The sequence below is a fragment of the Muntiacus reevesi genome, chromosome 4 (genome assembly GCF_963930625.1).
Source record: "Muntiacus reevesi chromosome 4, mMunRee1.1, whole genome shotgun sequence".
NCBI lineage: Eukaryota > Metazoa > Chordata > Mammalia > Artiodactyla > Cervidae > Muntiacus > Muntiacus reevesi.
In genome coordinates this window covers 4504570-4521045 of record NC_089252.1, presented here as the reverse complement: position 1 = coordinate 4521045, position 16476 = coordinate 4504570, and the positions used below count along the sequence as shown (strand labels likewise).

Below are 16476 nucleotides of genomic sequence, written 5' to 3'. Positions count from 1 at the left end.
CGAAGACATGCAGTCAGGGCAGAGCAGAAAGAGACGCCTGGAGGCTGGGGCAACCCAGCTTCACAGATTCTGCACACGGGCAGGACACGGCTTTTAACTGTAAATATTGCAATCACAGTCACTTTGCCCAAATTTTCCATGCCAAGTATCTCATCCTCATTCTAATTTAAAGCAAGCTTATAAGAGATCCAGATGAGAGACATATAAATAATTCACTGGAGTGTGAGTTTGGTGGTCATTTCAAGCTTCACAGGAACCAGCTATGGGGCCGGGGGTGGGGGTGAGGGACCTGCCTCAATAGCTTTGGTTGTACTGTTTATTTCCAGACACACCATTCATGCTGATGCTGAAAATCACATCTGGAGCTGTGAACCAACTGCTCCGCTATCCCAGAGGAAGAACTGGGGAACTCGACATGGAAACCCTTGACAGGTAGCCTCAAAAGGCAGGGTGAAGGTCCACGGTTTTTATTTAGCTGACCTATCCATGACTAACAGTCATGACGGCACGTTACAGCAGAGTCTGTGGATGTACCAACATGCAGAGGGAGGGCGGGCGCTTCAAGTCCATCACGAGAGGCTTGAGTTTTGTTCCAGGAATATGTTTATTAAAATCTGGACAAAGCCAGGCATTTTCCCACGTGATACAGACACCTCCCCCACCGCTCTCCAACATTCTCTCCAACCTCCAGTCACAAAAGAGGCAGAGGGTGGTACATGTCATTGATTATAAAAATCTATGTATGCTCTGAAATTTAAACAACTTCTTCAATGTGCTTTAGATATTTCTGATGAATGCCATGGCTCGTCAGTCGGCTAGTACGCCAATGGACAATCATACCTAACTATGATGTACTTCGAGTCTATAAATTCATCCCTCAAGTTTCTTGAGAGGAAAAAAAAAAAAGCACAGGGTAGAGAATAAACAATAGGATGGTTGAATCAGAGTCACACCAGAGTTCCCTGTGGCCTGTCACCAGAGCTAAATTTCTTCAAAAATCAAGACTCCGAATGTCCCATAATCTCAAGTGTGTGCTTGTACAAATTAGTGAATCACTAGTTCAAGACATTTTAAAATTATCTGGGACCTCTTTGACCCACGTGTTATTTGGCAGTGTGTTGTTCCACCTGCAAGTATTTTTATATTTCCGGCTTTTTTCATTACTGCCTAGTTTCATTGATTCACAGTCTGAATAAATGCTTTGTACGATTCTCTTAAATTTGAATTGTGACCCACAATGTTGTCTACTCAATCAACTTTCGTCTGAGCTTAAAAGTGTGTATTTTGATGTAGTAGAAGAAAATATTCTATAAATGCTGGTTAGATCCCTCCCCCAAAAAAGAAAAGCCAGATTAGGGAATCAAGATTTCCTTATGGGGGTGCAAAAGCAGTTTTCACTTCTGAAAGAGAGTCTATAGAACCTGAGAAACTGTCAGCTGAAGATCTCTGTGCAATCAGAAGCTTTGTGCAAACTGTTTAAGCTCAGAGATGGGACAGCGGCAATGTTGTCTCATGGTTCTCAGGCTTCTTGTTGACACTGCTGGTGTTTTTAATCAAAGATGAGATAGAGTATCTTTTCTAGGTCAAGCAGGCCAATTTCTCTTTTTATTATCTATTCGGTTGTTTTTTGTAGAACAATTATTAGAAATCTTTAAGCTATTGTTTCTGGGCCTTCCTTAATTTCCTTAAAAAAAAAAAAACCTACACTAGAAACATGCAAAATCTGATCATTCAATTGGATGAAGCAGCATAAGAAACGACCCAAGGACACCCCTCCTCACCTTGGACAACTTGGGTCTGAAAGACGAGCACATTAAATGACCGCCAAGTAATCAGATTCTAAACATGAAAGACAATTATATACCCAACATACAGCTCAGCATGGTGGTATGTTTTAAAAGATCTTGTCCACAATAAGCAAATGATGTAGTGATGGAACATCAGAACAAAGGTGACGAATAAGAAGGCACGCTCTAGAAGTTCAGCAGTTGAAAGAATGGAAGTTTTGGTTTGTGTCTAATGTAGGAGGAAAGGAAAACAGGTGTATTCAGATTATTTTCAGGTGAAGGGTTCTGTCAGTCAAAGTTAAGAGTGGTGGCTTCTTTCTCCCCGGACCAAAGCAGTCTTTTCTTCCATTGGCTTCTGAGAATGCGTTTAGTTTTCCGAAGTGTAGAGGTGATACATCAGGGCTACAACCAGTGCCGAGATAGCTGGGATCAGCCAGTTGGTCCACCAGCTGGAAAGAAAGAGCAACGATGCTTGCATGATGTTCCATGCAGGAGACTCAAAACTCTGCTCCGTCTCCTTACCAGGACAGTCACCGTGGAAATGTTCTGTTACCCCTCTAACCTTTCTAGACGAAAAGCTCACTCTAAATTGCTAAAAGGGAAGTGAGTACAACACATGTCCTGGTATAACGGCAACTGTTCCACTCTTCCAGACTTACAAGAAAATGAATGCCCTCCCAGTCCCACTTAGATCTATTTCTATGAATTCATACAAACAGCTGTGTATCACTCCCTCAACAGATGCCACCAAGCACCAGTGACTTATTGAAAGGACATCAATTCTGGGTTTCATATCACAAGTTCAGAAAAGTAAACAGGTATTGATCTAGGTACGTCCATAAGTTAACAATGGCACTGAACTGCGAAGCAGAAGACCAGGTTTCTCATTTAGCGAAAGCCATCAGCAGGCTTCACAGCCAAGGGCAAATCACGTGCCCCGAGCTGCAAAGCTAAGGGATGTGAAGCACACGGTTACTGAGGTTGCCACCAGCACCACAGCGCAACATGCTGTGATTCTAGCTAGAAAATCTAATCACTACTGTGTGCAGTAGGTTTAACGTGTTAAGAAAAAGCATGCCCAAATGATTGAATCTGCGGTCCATAGTTGTGAATTCACAAAAATCCCTAATTTATATACTGTTCAGTCCCGATATACTGATCTACTATAAATGACAGATTAATCAGGGGCAGGGCTGGAAAGATCATGAATACAGATGTGAACTTATAATTTCTTAGAAAACAGAAATAATGTATGGGTTTTAGAATCTGGAGAAAGAGCAGATAACAGCTGACACACACGCGATGGTTTTTGTCATAAACTTCCTGTCCTTTAATACTCCTCACGAAGAGCAAGTTCAAAATCAAGATTTAAATTGCAAAAGGATTATGAGTGTAATTTGGTAGGTTTTCAGTTTCCATTTAGGAGGAGACGGACATTTCAGGGTAAAGCAAGAGGAAATACTGCGGGGAATGCACCAGAATATGATAGCCTGGGGACAGCAGACTTCAACAGGGTGGAATATAACAGGCAGGAGTGTGTGGCTTCGAGCTTGGGTCCAAAAAATTATATTTGATGGCAGTCTAAGGATGGTAGAACTGCCAAAAATGTCAGGATGATCTTGTGCGTGCTAGGTCGCACCTGACTCAGCAATCCCGTAGACTGCAGTGGGTTACAATTTCCTCCTCCAGGGAATCTTACCAATCCAGGGATTGAACTTGAATCTTCTGCTTTGGGAGGCAGATTCTTTGCCACTGGGCCACCTGGGAGCTATCAATATGATCTTAAACTATGAAGAAATCAAGTGCCTAGAACAAGTGACTCAAGATATACTTGGATCACTGAGTTCAATTTCAGGACAGACTAGAAAAGGGACAAGGGAAAACCAAACCATGCTTAGGGAGATATAATCATGACAATTTAAGAAACTGGCCACATATCAAATGAGGAAGGAGATGGAATATTCGCCTCAAGATAAAAAGTTGTCCAGCCCACAGTGGGGAGGAGGAGCCTCCATTTGCTCTGTTCCCCCAGGTAGGGGCGGCAGCAGCGTGAGACAGGGGGTTGTCTGAAATGTCTGAGCCATCTGAGTTTAGGAAGGCAGGCCCTGGGTAGTCTGGGTGCTAAATGGAGAGGACCCCGACCTGTCCACGGAGAGGAGCATGGTGGGAGCCCGAGCAACAGAGATGCCTCGGATATGGGGAGAGAGCCCCCAGTCCAACTCTGATTCTAGGAGCCTTGTGATCAGTCATACTTTTAAAGAAAACTACCACATACCTGGAATTAGAATCAACGGTAGTAATAATACTTTCCTGAAACACAAGAAAAGGTAAGTTAAAGGGAACATCTGAACATTCATTCAATTGACTGCTTTATTTCAACTGACTGTTCATTTCAATTGACAAATGAACTGACTGTTCATTCAATTCAATCTGCTTTAAAACAAGACCACAACAGTTTATTCAATTCATTCTTCTTATTCAATGCATTCTTCAAAAAAAAAAAAAAAAGAAGTCTGAAGGAAAAATGACATCATAAGCTTCACTTATATACCCAAACTCACCATTTTTTCAGAAGAAAAAATTTTTAACAAGGGTCTCTATTTAAATTACTTACGAACATAACCTAAAAATTTGCAAGAAAATGTTAAAAATTAATAGGATACCTAATTCTGTACATGACAGACATTTATGCTTAATGCATAAATAATAAATTTATGACAGACATAAATGCTTAATGTAGAAACTGAACACAGGTATCATTTATAAATACAAAAAATGTATCATCATCTTTAAGGAGACCAGTTTCATTCTTCAAAAGTAGGAATGAAATGTTCAATAAAACATCAGTTATTTCATCAAATCTCATAGAAGTAAAAGTATACCCAGATTATATTAAAAAAAATGTGTCAAACAAAAAAAAAAAAACAAAAAAAGAAGTGGCATTTAAATTGTAACAGTCTGGACCACCTTTCCTGGTCTTCTTTAACTCTGGCAGGGTTTTTTTTTTTTAACAAAAACTGGCGGCCTCACAGGCTGACATCACACCGTCACCCACCAAGAAATCCTCAAATGCCAGGGGCTTTCACGGCTATCTCCTGGTTTACCATCCAACACCTTCTGAGAGAGGTCCTTCTTATCAGTATCATGAAAATGAACTGCAGATGGCTCTGGGAAGACAGTCTGCCCCAAACAGTGGGGTAACCAAGGCCAAGTAGGATGTAAGCTTTTTCGGGATTGAAAATTGTTAAGAAACACTCTCGAAGCTCCACACCAGCAAAAGCATTAGTGCCTCACAGGAAAGTAGACAGAAATAATGCAGCTATAGTTTCCCAAAGCACAAAATAAAAAAGCATTAGCAAATGCTCAATGATCTGCAGCAAGGTAATGCTACACACAGCAAAGCACGTTAAAGACATTCCCGTAAAAAGGCTGAAACCTTCCAGGGGAAAATCAGGCAAAGCAGTTATGACACCCACCAACCTGGAGACATGGCCTTTAAGATTCCTGACACAGGAGGAGGGAAAAACACAGTCATTCAAAGAGAAAACTTCACAGTCATTACCTTTTGGAGCAACATTAAATCTCAGAGACTACAAAAGTATTTATAACTACTGCACGATTAGTTTTCACATTTTGTATAGGCAAATAAAATGAACAAGGATTACAAGAGGTAACTGGACAGTGTGAAAATATTATTTGGCTATTAGAGACATTTAAAGACATAATCAGTTCCGAAACAAATGCAACAGTCCATTTAAGGTGAAGTGTTATCGGCACACTAGCAAGCTAAGCCTGAAACAGTGAACAGAGGTTATTTTGTCACACCCCGAACATGCATCACACCAAACGTGCTAACAACTCTGCATGGAAACTCGCTGGCCTGCCTTCCTCCACCTTCGTTTGTACCGTGAGTGGAATGCACTACTAGGGTGTGGTCACCACCAGCAACAACAAAGATCCTCTAAAGAGGTGCACTGTAAAAGACAATACGCATTTTTTGATTGCTTATTATCTGTTAGATAATAACCCAGAGATGCTTCAGCGTTAAGACAAGTTTGAATTACCACTCAGCACTGGGCCCCAGTTGGGTTTTGGTATGCAACTGACAAATCTATCAAGGAAGACGGGGGAAAGACTTCGGTCTTTATTACAACTGTGCCTCCTGTTCACACAGTGAACTTGAGGGGTTCAGCTTCAGGCAGGAAAAGGTGAGCAGTGAAATCAACACGTGATAAGCTCTCATGCAAAGCCCATGCAAATCACTTATAAGTTCATCTGACTAAGCCCATTCCTTCACTGGAAGGCTTCCCTAAAAATACTGCTGATGGAGCGATGCTGTTATGCAAAGGTCAGAGCTTACAGAGGCCTGAGAGACTCGCAAGCACTACACCTTAAACGGGTGGTTAAACCACCACAGTGGTCCTGCTGTGTGTGACCTTGACAAAGTCAAAGCTTGGAACTAGGTTGACTTTCATTCTTTACACTTTCTCTGGTAGGTCCAGGAGCTCCCCTATGATACCTTGAGAATCAAATCAGCTCACTTATGTAGCAAAGCTTCTAAGATAGCAACCGCAGAAACCTATCAGTAGGTACTGCCATTACTGATATCCTCCATGTCAAATTGATAGATCTGGATTTGCTCACTTAAAACTGCACTGTCTCTGTATTTATTAATACAAATACCTTAACATGGCAACTCAATCTGTTTCCCTTTGGCAGGTTCAAGCTAACACTCTTTGGTGCATCTTGTTTCACAATTCAAACAGTTTAAGCAAGCAACATTTCAAAAATTCAGACCACAGTGTACATTTATCAGCCTGGAAACAGATGGATAGTTATACAGACGCAACAAGGAACTCTCTTCTTCTGGTAAGCTAGAAGCACAAGAAAGATAAATCCAGAAAAGTGTCCATGTGTTTGCTTCTGGCCTTGAAAACCAGCAAGTTCCAGCCCCGCATTCCCCCAGTTCTGCTCTGTAGTAAGCAAAGTCATGTATGTTCTACAGGAGGAAAGAGTGTGTCTCTCGGGAGTAAAGTGATTATGTAGGAGACCTTAGCTCCGACTGGTGCTTTCTGCCGGCAGGAATCACGGTTCAGGACACAGTTAGATCTATGTCAGTTCTAAGTTCAGGTGATGAGCCTTATCAAATCCTCATTTTACTATAGCTGAACAATATGTGCCAAGATAACATACGGAACACCTAAGGAGAAACTACACTTCTTCCCTTGAAGAAAAAGCAAAAGACTTCAAGCCCCACAGAATTTCAGCAATCCAAAAGGGAGCCTCAAAAGAAGGTACTAGGTCATACAAATGAGCTGATCAGTTCAGAGAGAAGGGCGGGTGAACCTGGGCATAAAATGAACATTACTGGAATTATTTTCTTTTCCTAAGGAAAAATACATCAAAATGTTATTTAATTAGCATTAAATTCAACCAGTAAATACTTATTGAACACCTACTATGTCCCAGAGATGTGGAGATGAAGAAGACATCGACAGACACCATAAAGGTTTAAGTATGAAGACTCTACTGAGATTTTAAGTTCTCCGAAAAAAAGACTTATGTCAAATGTTTCAGTTCAGAAGCATAAGGCTACTTATGTAAATAAAAAGCAGAAGCAGCCCTTCAAAAGGTATCTGCTGCTGATTATGATGGAAATGTTATTTTAAGTATTGACAATCTTACGAGAATATAAAGTTATCCTAATAAAATATACTGATGGATCTACACAGATAAAAAATTTTTTGAGCCAACAGGGTACATATTCATCTAACCTAGAAAGACCTGTGCTGGTCTCAGGTAAGTAAATGACCTTTGTCCTTCAGTTTGACAGGTATGAAATACAGCGAAGATAATGTAGCCACCGATATACCACAGATGGTCACACGTACCGCAGGCTTGGTTATCTTTGATCTGTCATCCTGCAATAAAAAAATAAAGCCCATTATGAAAGGAAAAACATCTACAAAACTACCATTTCTGAAGTGTTCGCTTTTACTGACATTTAAAAAACTGTTATTCAATAATTAGCATTTTAGGTTCTACCCGTTATTAAATACCCAGTTTGATCCATCCGAGTGCAACAATTTTTTTTTTTTTTCGAGTGCAACAATTTAAAGTGCTGAGACGTATTGTAATCTAGAGTTCCAAAATTTAAAATAGCATTTGTGATAGTCATATTTATATGCTGATCTGTATATACATTTATTAGATTCTGATCTGTAATTCAGGGAGCAGCTGAGATCTAATTAGATTTTTCCTTTCTGTCCTCTGAAACTCCCTTTCAGATGTGTGCATATACATGTGTGTGAGTGTGCAATATGTGCAGTGAATTCCTGCAGTTTCTCAATTGTAGGGTCATAATCTACTCAAACCTCCATCTAAAATAAAGTGCATTAAAAGGGTGATTGGCTCAGTGGTAAAGAACCCGCCTGCCAATGCAGGAGATAAAGATTTGATCCCCGGGTCGGGAAGACGCCTTGGGAAGGAAATTGCAGCCTGCTCCAGTATTCCTGCCTGGAAATCCCATGGACAGAAGAACCTGGAGGGCTGCAAGTCCACAGGGTCACAAAGGGTTGGACATCACTTAGCGACTCAACAACAAAGGCTGATCACAGGTGAGGCAAACATGCTACAGCCACAGCCTGAAAACTCACCTGCTCCAACCCCACAAGAAGGGAAAGAATAAGGACAGGAGGGAAGATTTAAAGGGCAGTCCTCTCCGATTACCATCAAACAACATCACTTCGGGAAAATATGAAGATAAAGATGAAAATATGTGGGTGAATAAACTTTCCGGGGAAATGAAGCTGCCTTTTCTCAAAGTACCATCTCCTCCCACCCAAAACCCCACCTCCTCATTCAATGGAAACTGCTCTAAAACAGCTCCAGGCCCTCCCCAGAGAGCCTGCTTCAACCCTTCCTCACCCACGGCCATTACGAGAAACAACAACCAGACACAACACACATTCTCACGGGGTGTTTTTTATAGGGTTTCTCGGCATGCTCACTGGGGTCGGGGCTCTGTGCTTTGTTATTTCCTCGTTGGCGCCCACTTCCAGCAGCACCTCCAGCCCTTCGGGTGGGCCACTGGTAACATGTCCTGAGACGGAGGAGGAGACAGGCAGGCACTGGCTCGGAGGGGAGATCCACGCCCTCTCACAGGGGCGGAGTCCCCGCCTGCCTGTTCCACACTCCAAGTCTGCACATTTCTAAAGTTCCTGGCAATGCTGGTTGACGGATGAGTGCAGTCACACGTGCACATTTCAAAATGCTGCACAAGGGCCTCAACTCCTATTACACCCCTGGGTTTACAGAAAAGCTGAAACAAGCCTCTGTTTTCCCAAAGTCAGTCCATGGACTAGCACCAAGGGAGATGTTCTCAAAGGTCTCAGGTAGAGTCAGAAGGATGAGGACTGCGTGTGGGTTTTACAGAAGGCAGGGTTTATTCATTTAACAGCTGATCTTTCAAAAAATTTCTAAATCACATTTTAGAATTAAAATATCCTCAAACTAACAAAAGTAGAAAGGAGTTTCTTTTTATATATTTATTTATTTTTCAAATTTTAATTTTAATTTTTCATTTTAAAAACTTTTATTTATTAAAAAATTTTTAAAAATAAATATAAAGAAAGAAAAAAAAAAGAAACACGCTTCTTAAGAAAGTTATTTTGGTCAAAAAAGAAAAAAATTAAAAATAACACTACTCTGGGTCAATACCCCACCTTCTAAAATCTGCTGCTCAGGGGACTTCAGAGCCTGGGGTGCACCGTCCCCAGGACCTGACACTGGATGAGAGGGTTCTGAGTGCTCGTGAAAAATGTAACCAGGGAGTGCAAAGAAATTTCTGGTCAGTTTATTTTTTGATGAAATGGTGTTCTACAGTCAGGAGGAACTGCTTTTTTGTTTTATTCCTTTTTACATTTTGCAATATGCAAGGCTATAGGTTTGAGTAAGGTCAAGCCATAGCCTTAAAGAGAAACAAGGCCCCCCAGGAAGGAACTTACTGGGTGCAGCTCTCCAATGATAAATGTTTTGGACAACTCTCGAGCATCTGTAGAGTGTCCAACATCCTCAAAGTTTTCAGTGGCATCACCTCCAGCTTGTTCCCTTAAGACTTCCTCCCCACCAGGATGCTGTATGAAGAAGAGAGAGAAAAATGAATATTTTTCTCCAGGCAAATGAGCTAAAAGGAAGTGGTTGGTTTACTTAACCAAAAAGGTTATTCTGGCAGTCATAGGTGACAGTGTGAGAGTGTTAACTTGTTCCTAAATGAAACAATTCCTTTGTATTCAATTTCCTACTTAACTTTCTCCAACAGTAAGATGTTCATTTCCCAGTTATTCATACAGCAATCAAAGCATTAGGCACACATTTTTATCCTTCCAGAAGGTCCCCTTTGCTTTGCCATAAAACTCTTCTCAATCTTCAAAAGTGAAAGTGTTAGTTGCTCAGTTGTGTCTGACTCTTTGTGACCCCATGAACTGTAGCCCGCCGGGTTCCTCTGTCCACAGCTTTCTCCAGGCAAGAATGCTGGCGTGGGTTGCCATTTCCTACTCGTGGGTATCTTCCCAACCCAGGGATCGAACCCAGGTCTCCTGTATTGCAGGCAGACTCTCAATACTTACCCAATCTATTTTTAACTTATTTATATACCTTCACCTTTGACTTCTTTTGTCTAATCGTGGACTTACTACATCCAAGACAATTCATCTCTGAAAAGTGCTCTGTATGCCTGGCAGGTACAGCAACGTCCAGTCAAGCAGATGACTCCCTGCCTCTGGACAGACTCACTTTCCAGAAGGAAGAAAAAGCAGTGCAAACACGTGTAGGAGAGACCTGCTCCAGATGGTGCCAGGGGGACATGACTGAGAGGGAACAACAGGGGCAAAGAAGAAAGAGCCCAGTTCCACAGGGGGCAGGGTGGAGAGAGCCTTCTGTGGCATCTCAGCAGCCCGGCTGCTTTCCCTGGTGCAGCCCAGGACGGCCACCACGCAGGGACCCGGGACTGGCGGGGCAGCCGGGCACCGATACAGCTGAAGACGTCCAGAGACTCTCGGGCTGGGGAAGAGGGCGCTCAGACAAAGACAAGGAGGTGCTTGCGTACGTCATCCTAAACACTTCTGCAGGGGGAAAAAGCTTCTGAGATCAAATGCACCCTGCCCTGAGCCCGTCACTCACAAGTGCCCAGTTAGAGAACAGAGTGTTCTCCCCTACCTGACTGACTATAGGTTGTTCTTCGTCTCTCCCACTAAGGGTGGGCACAGAGGCAGAAACACTGGACAAGGGTGGGCAGTCACTGTGTTGTGAAACCTATGTCTCCTCCTACCGGTTAGACATATCTGGTGCTAAAGAAATTTACTTAATTTTTTCTCTACTACTTGGAAAAGCTATCCATCTACAGTATAGAAATACTGGAAAGCACAAGAAAGAAAAAGTCACCTAAATCACCCATAATCTCACTATCCAGAGAAGACTGGATATACATATACATGTGCATGCATGCATGCTAAGCCCATTCAGCCGTGTCCAACTCTGTGCAACGCCATGGACTGTAGCCTGCCAGGCTCCTCTGACCATGGGATTCTCCAGGCAAGAATACTGGAGTGGGTTGCCATGCCCTCCTCCAGACATATACGTATATGTATGAATAATTTTTAAAAGAAAATCATGATCATCACCTAAGGCATACAGATTCATTAGATAAAAAAAGGAGACTATAATATATACAGAGACAGTACTGCCTAGCGTTACTATGTGAACTTGGGAAAACAGTGTACTTATCTCATATAATTTTTGAAAAATAAGTGTGTTAATGTACGTGTTAATATAACCAATAGATATTATTCAGCATTTTTATTAAATACTTTGCAATGTCATTGACTATCTTTCCTTAATATGATTTTTTAAATGACTAATAACATTACATCTTGTACACATTTCCACATTTATATAAGTCTTCCACTGGGACACAGGATACTAGAATCCACTCAGATGTGGGAAGCTGCCCTGGAGGGACAGGCTAGCTCAGTCTGAAGCCAACCTGAAGCTCCCTCACGCAACTCCAAGGTTGTGACAGCAACAAACGCGGTTTGTTAATCATCAGTCTGTTTGTTCTTGGGCACAGCCTGAGAGGTACAGAAGCGACACTGTGGGAGACACAAAATGACTATTCCCAGAAATTATGCAAATTCACAGACTGCTGTTTCCTCTGTGTAGGTGGCTTCACTCATGAGTTCCTTAACTTTTGGGTCCTGTTAAGGATATGGGAAGAACTGATACTTTCAAACTGTGGTGCTGGAGAAGACTCTTGAGAGCCCCTTGGACAGCAAGAAAATCAAACCATTCGATCCTAAAGGAAATAAACCCTGAATATTCACTGGAAGGACTGATGTTGAAGCTGAAGCTCCAATCCTTTGGCCATATGATACAAAGAGCTGACTCACTGGAAAAGATCCTGATGCTGGGAAAGATTGAAGGCAGGAGAAGGGGACAAGAGAGGATGAGATGGTTGGATGGCATCACCAACTCGATGGACATGAGTTTGAGCAAGCCCTGGGAGATAGTGAAGGACAGGGAAGCCTGGCATGCTGCAGTCCACGGGGTTGCAAACAGCTGGACACAACTTAATGACTGAACAAACGAAAATTAATTCAGGTGGTGCAGTGGTAAAGAATCTGCCTGCTAATGCAAGTGACATGGGTTTAATCCCTGGGTTGGGACGATCCCCTGGAGAAGGAAATGATGGCCCACTTCAGTTCTCTTGCCTTGGAAATCCCACGGACAGAGTAGCCTGGCAGGCTACAGCCCATGGGGTCACAAGGAGTTGGACATGACTGAGCATACGTAAACAAAGTTAAGTGACTCCACACACATACTGAGTGTCTCCATGTGACAGACACCAAGGTATGCCAGACACCACAGTGAGCAAAGGAGACCAGGTTTAGGGGGTGGACCGTTTCCTGAGGCACCTCCCCCCACCCCCGCACTCACTGTATCCACACATCTGGAAGCCAGTAACTCCGTATCTCCTTCTGTGAAATCACTACTTATTATCAGGTCACCAGGTACCACCGTGCACCGATAACATAGGAGAATCTCCAGATACAAACCAGGCAATATCAGTAAAATAACCAGAACAGCTTTCGTTTTTGGCACCCTTTTTGTCTTTAAGAACTGTTTTCCGGGAAATAAATACAAAATAGACTTTAAAAGATGAAAGACCAGCATAGTCCATAATTCAGAAAACATCAATCATCACATTGGGCTTCTCTGGTGGCTCAGAGGTTAAAGTGTCTGCCTGCAATGCGAGAGACATGGGTTCGATCCCTGGGTCAGCAAGATCCCCTGGAGAAGGAAATGGCAACCCACTCCAGTATTCTGGCCTGGAGAATCCCATGGAGGAGCCTGGCGGGCTATAGTCCACAGGGTCACAAAGAGTTGGACATGACTGAGCAACTTCACTTTCACTTTCAATCATCACAACCATTACCCATTCCTAAGGACACTTTCACAGAGACAAGGTGAATTCTTGTGGGATAAACAGAATGGTGGCTACCAGGCACTGAAATCACAACCGGCCTCCTACCACTCACAGCAACAATGCTTCTGGGAACGCTGGCAGTGGATCTCTGCTCCTTGAAATGCTTTCTTAACATGGCTTCCAGTACAAGAGGCTCTTCCAGTTTCCCTCCAACCCCGCAGGCCACTCCTGACCTTCTCGGAGTCTCAGCCCCAGCACTCGGGTCCTTGGCGCTCTCCCATCCTACCTGGACCTGCTCCCCTGTGATCATACCTGGTCTCCCACGCAGAACATCACCTGTTCTCTAGTTACATGCAGTTCATCAGGCTGCTCCTGAGCCCAGACTCCTCCCACCTGCAACAGCCTATTTGCCCACGCACGCAATATCTAGGGAGCATCCTGAATATAACATAACCCAAGCTTAACGCTGTCCTTTGCCCCCAGTAAACAGTCTTTATTCTCAGCGATGGCTGCCACCATGCATCAGTTGCTCAGACATGTCTGACTCTCTGTGACCCCATGAATGGCAGCTCGCCAAGCTCCTCTATCCATGGGATTTCTCAGGCAAGAATATTGGAGTGGGTTACCATTTCCTCCTCCAGGGGATGTTCCTGACTCAGGGATCAAACCCAGGTCTCCTGCATTTGCAGGAGGGTTGTTTACCATTGAGCCACTTGGGAAGCCCTTGTATTTGGTGGTTGCGGGCAAAAACTAGAAATCAAACTTCATTCCTCTTTCCTTTTCATCCCCATCATCAGCAAATTTGGCTGGCTACCTTCAAAACATATTGAAAATCTAACCTCCCCTCCCCACTTCCACCGCTACCACCGCAGATCAAAGCAGCAGCACCCCCTGAACAGACGACCACACTGTGCCTGCCTGGCCCGCTGCGTCTCGATCCTCCCCTCAGGCCACTCTCCTGACGCCCTCACGCCATGCGGATGCTCAGATGTCAGCTAAGTCCAGGGGAGCTGGCCAGAGTGGAAGCAAGAGAGGCAACAGGTAAAGTAGAAGAGGCAGGCAGACACCTTAGTGATGAACTGAGGATGCCCCCCGCCACTGCACACACAGAGCCACGTCTCCCCTCACCCTCCGAGGGCCACACCTGAGTCCCAGCCACACGGCCTGAGGGCTGGCTCACAGACTTGCTTCACTCCATCTCAGAAACTCAAAGCCGCCTCCTGTGGAATGCTCATCTCCCTGACCTTGATGAGATTCCTTTATCTCTGCTCACGTCAGCCTTCCACAGACCTTCACCGAGCTGTGCATCCAAAGAGTCTGCCCTGTCCCCCCAACAAAAAGGGCTCCCAGGCCCTCCCTGTCCACACCGTGACCCCCACCCTCCCTGCCCCCACACCGTGGCCCCCACCCCTCCCTGTCCTCCCAACAGAGGGCTCCCAGCCCCTCCCTGCCCCCACACCGTGGCCCCCAGCGCCTCCCTGCCCCCACACCTGGCCCCCAGGCCCTCCCTGGCACCCCCACACCGTGGCCCCTCTCCCCCTCTCCCCCCACAGATGGCCCCCAGCCCCTCCCTGCATTTTAAGTCCTATTTTATCAGTCACTTGCAGGATGCAGGATGGAGGCTTTTGTCTGCTTCACTCATCACCGTTGCCCATACCTAGTTCAGTCCCTGACACCTGGCAGATACACAGAAATATCTGTAAGTAATTTTGAAGGAAGACAACATGCACAGCTGACTACACACTGGTCTTAGAACTAATATACACAACTGCTTAAGTGACCACAACTTTCCCATTGCAGCTATTCTCGTTCACACCCCTTTCCTTTCCCTGAACTATACAACAGTTAATACCATCCAGAAAACATATAATTTCATGTTCAGTTGCTGTTTAATTCACTTTTAAAATTTTATTTGCAGGATAACTGCTTTCCAATGCTGTGCTGGTCTCTGCCATACAGCGTCGTCCCCTCCCTCCCGACCCTCCGCTCCACGCCCCATCCCATCCCACCCCTCCAGATGACCACAGAGCAGTGGGCTGCGCTCCTGTGTTACACGGCAGCTTCCCGCTAGCTGTCTAGTTCACACGTGGCGATGTGTGACTCCACGCTACCCTCTCAGTGTGGCCCACCCTCTCCTTCCCCCGCCGTTTCTATTCTCTTATTTGTGCCTCTGTTCTTGCCCTGCCAATAGATTCATCCATCTAATCAAAATATTTCCCACTACTATGTGCAAAGCATTGTGTGGGACACCCAAAAGTACACGAAAAATCGACATGATTGAATTCTGAAAATGAATTGGAGGCTGAAGGAAAAAACACAGGAAAGACCCTGGCCTTCACTGATAAAGCCTCAGAGTTTTGACTGTTCCTGAGTGACCCGAGCGCCCCGACGGGGCCTCAGCACGCAGTAACAAGCATCACAGCTGGAGCAGGAGTCTAGCCCCTGTCCCTGAGAGGCGGCCGTGGACCGGCCTTCGCTGCGGCCAGTGCGTCCCCAGCTGCCCCTCATTCACGCCACGGAGCAGCGAGCTAACGCTCAACTGACCTCTGAGGCAGTGTCTTCTGTTACAACTGTGATAAAAGCTTCGTTTTTGTGTGTGTGACAGATGGCTTTTTAAAGTCACATTTGGTGAAGAAAAAATCAAGAAGTACAGTAGAGCAGGGCTTCCCTGGTGGCTTAGTGGTAAAGAAACTGCCTGCAGTACAGGAGACCTGGGTTCGATCCCTGGGTCGGGAAGATCGCCTGGAGAGGGGAACTGTTACCCACTCCAGTACTCTTGCCTGGAGAACCCCATGGACAGAGGAGCCTGGCAAGCTTCAGTCCATGGGGTGGCAAAGAATCAGACATGACTGAGCGACTAAACAACATAATAAAGCATGATTTTGTTGCCAGACATTAGAAATTTGGTTTCCAGTAAGATGTGAATTCAGAAGTGGCTTGGAATTATGAGGTAAACAATCCCACCCAACATCATAGCTGTATGGAAACAAGCCAACAAAAATGCAACTCTTCACAAAAGCTGCTTCAGTGAGTGCTCCAGTGTGTGCTGCCCTAGAACTTTCTGCAGTGATGCAATATTCTATGTCTAAACTGTCCATATGGTAGCCACTACTCACAAGTGGCTACTGAACACTTGAAATAGAGCTGAAAAACAACATAAATTGTATTTAATTCATTTAAACTTAAGTAGAGCTTCTCTTGAGACTT

General features: G+C 44.3%; 1 protein-coding gene across 1 annotated transcript in view; it reads right to left on the bottom strand.

The window, feature by feature from the left end:
* Positions 1-585: 585 nt before the first annotated feature.
* The window catches only part of CYB5A (cytochrome b5 type A), a 33748-nt gene continuing 17857 nt past the window's right edge, over positions 586-16476 (bottom strand). Inside the window, exons 2-5 of the mRNA XM_065932299.1 lie at positions 9794-9922; positions 7679-7708; positions 4063-4097; positions 586-2236 (exon numbers count right to left, since the gene is read on the bottom strand). Of these exons, the coding sequence (XP_065788371.1) occupies positions 2155-2236; positions 4063-4097; positions 7679-7708; positions 9794-9922 (276 nt within the window). The 3' untranslated portion in view covers positions 586-2154. The remainder of the gene's footprint in view (positions 2237-4062; positions 4098-7678; positions 7709-9793; positions 9923-16476) is intronic.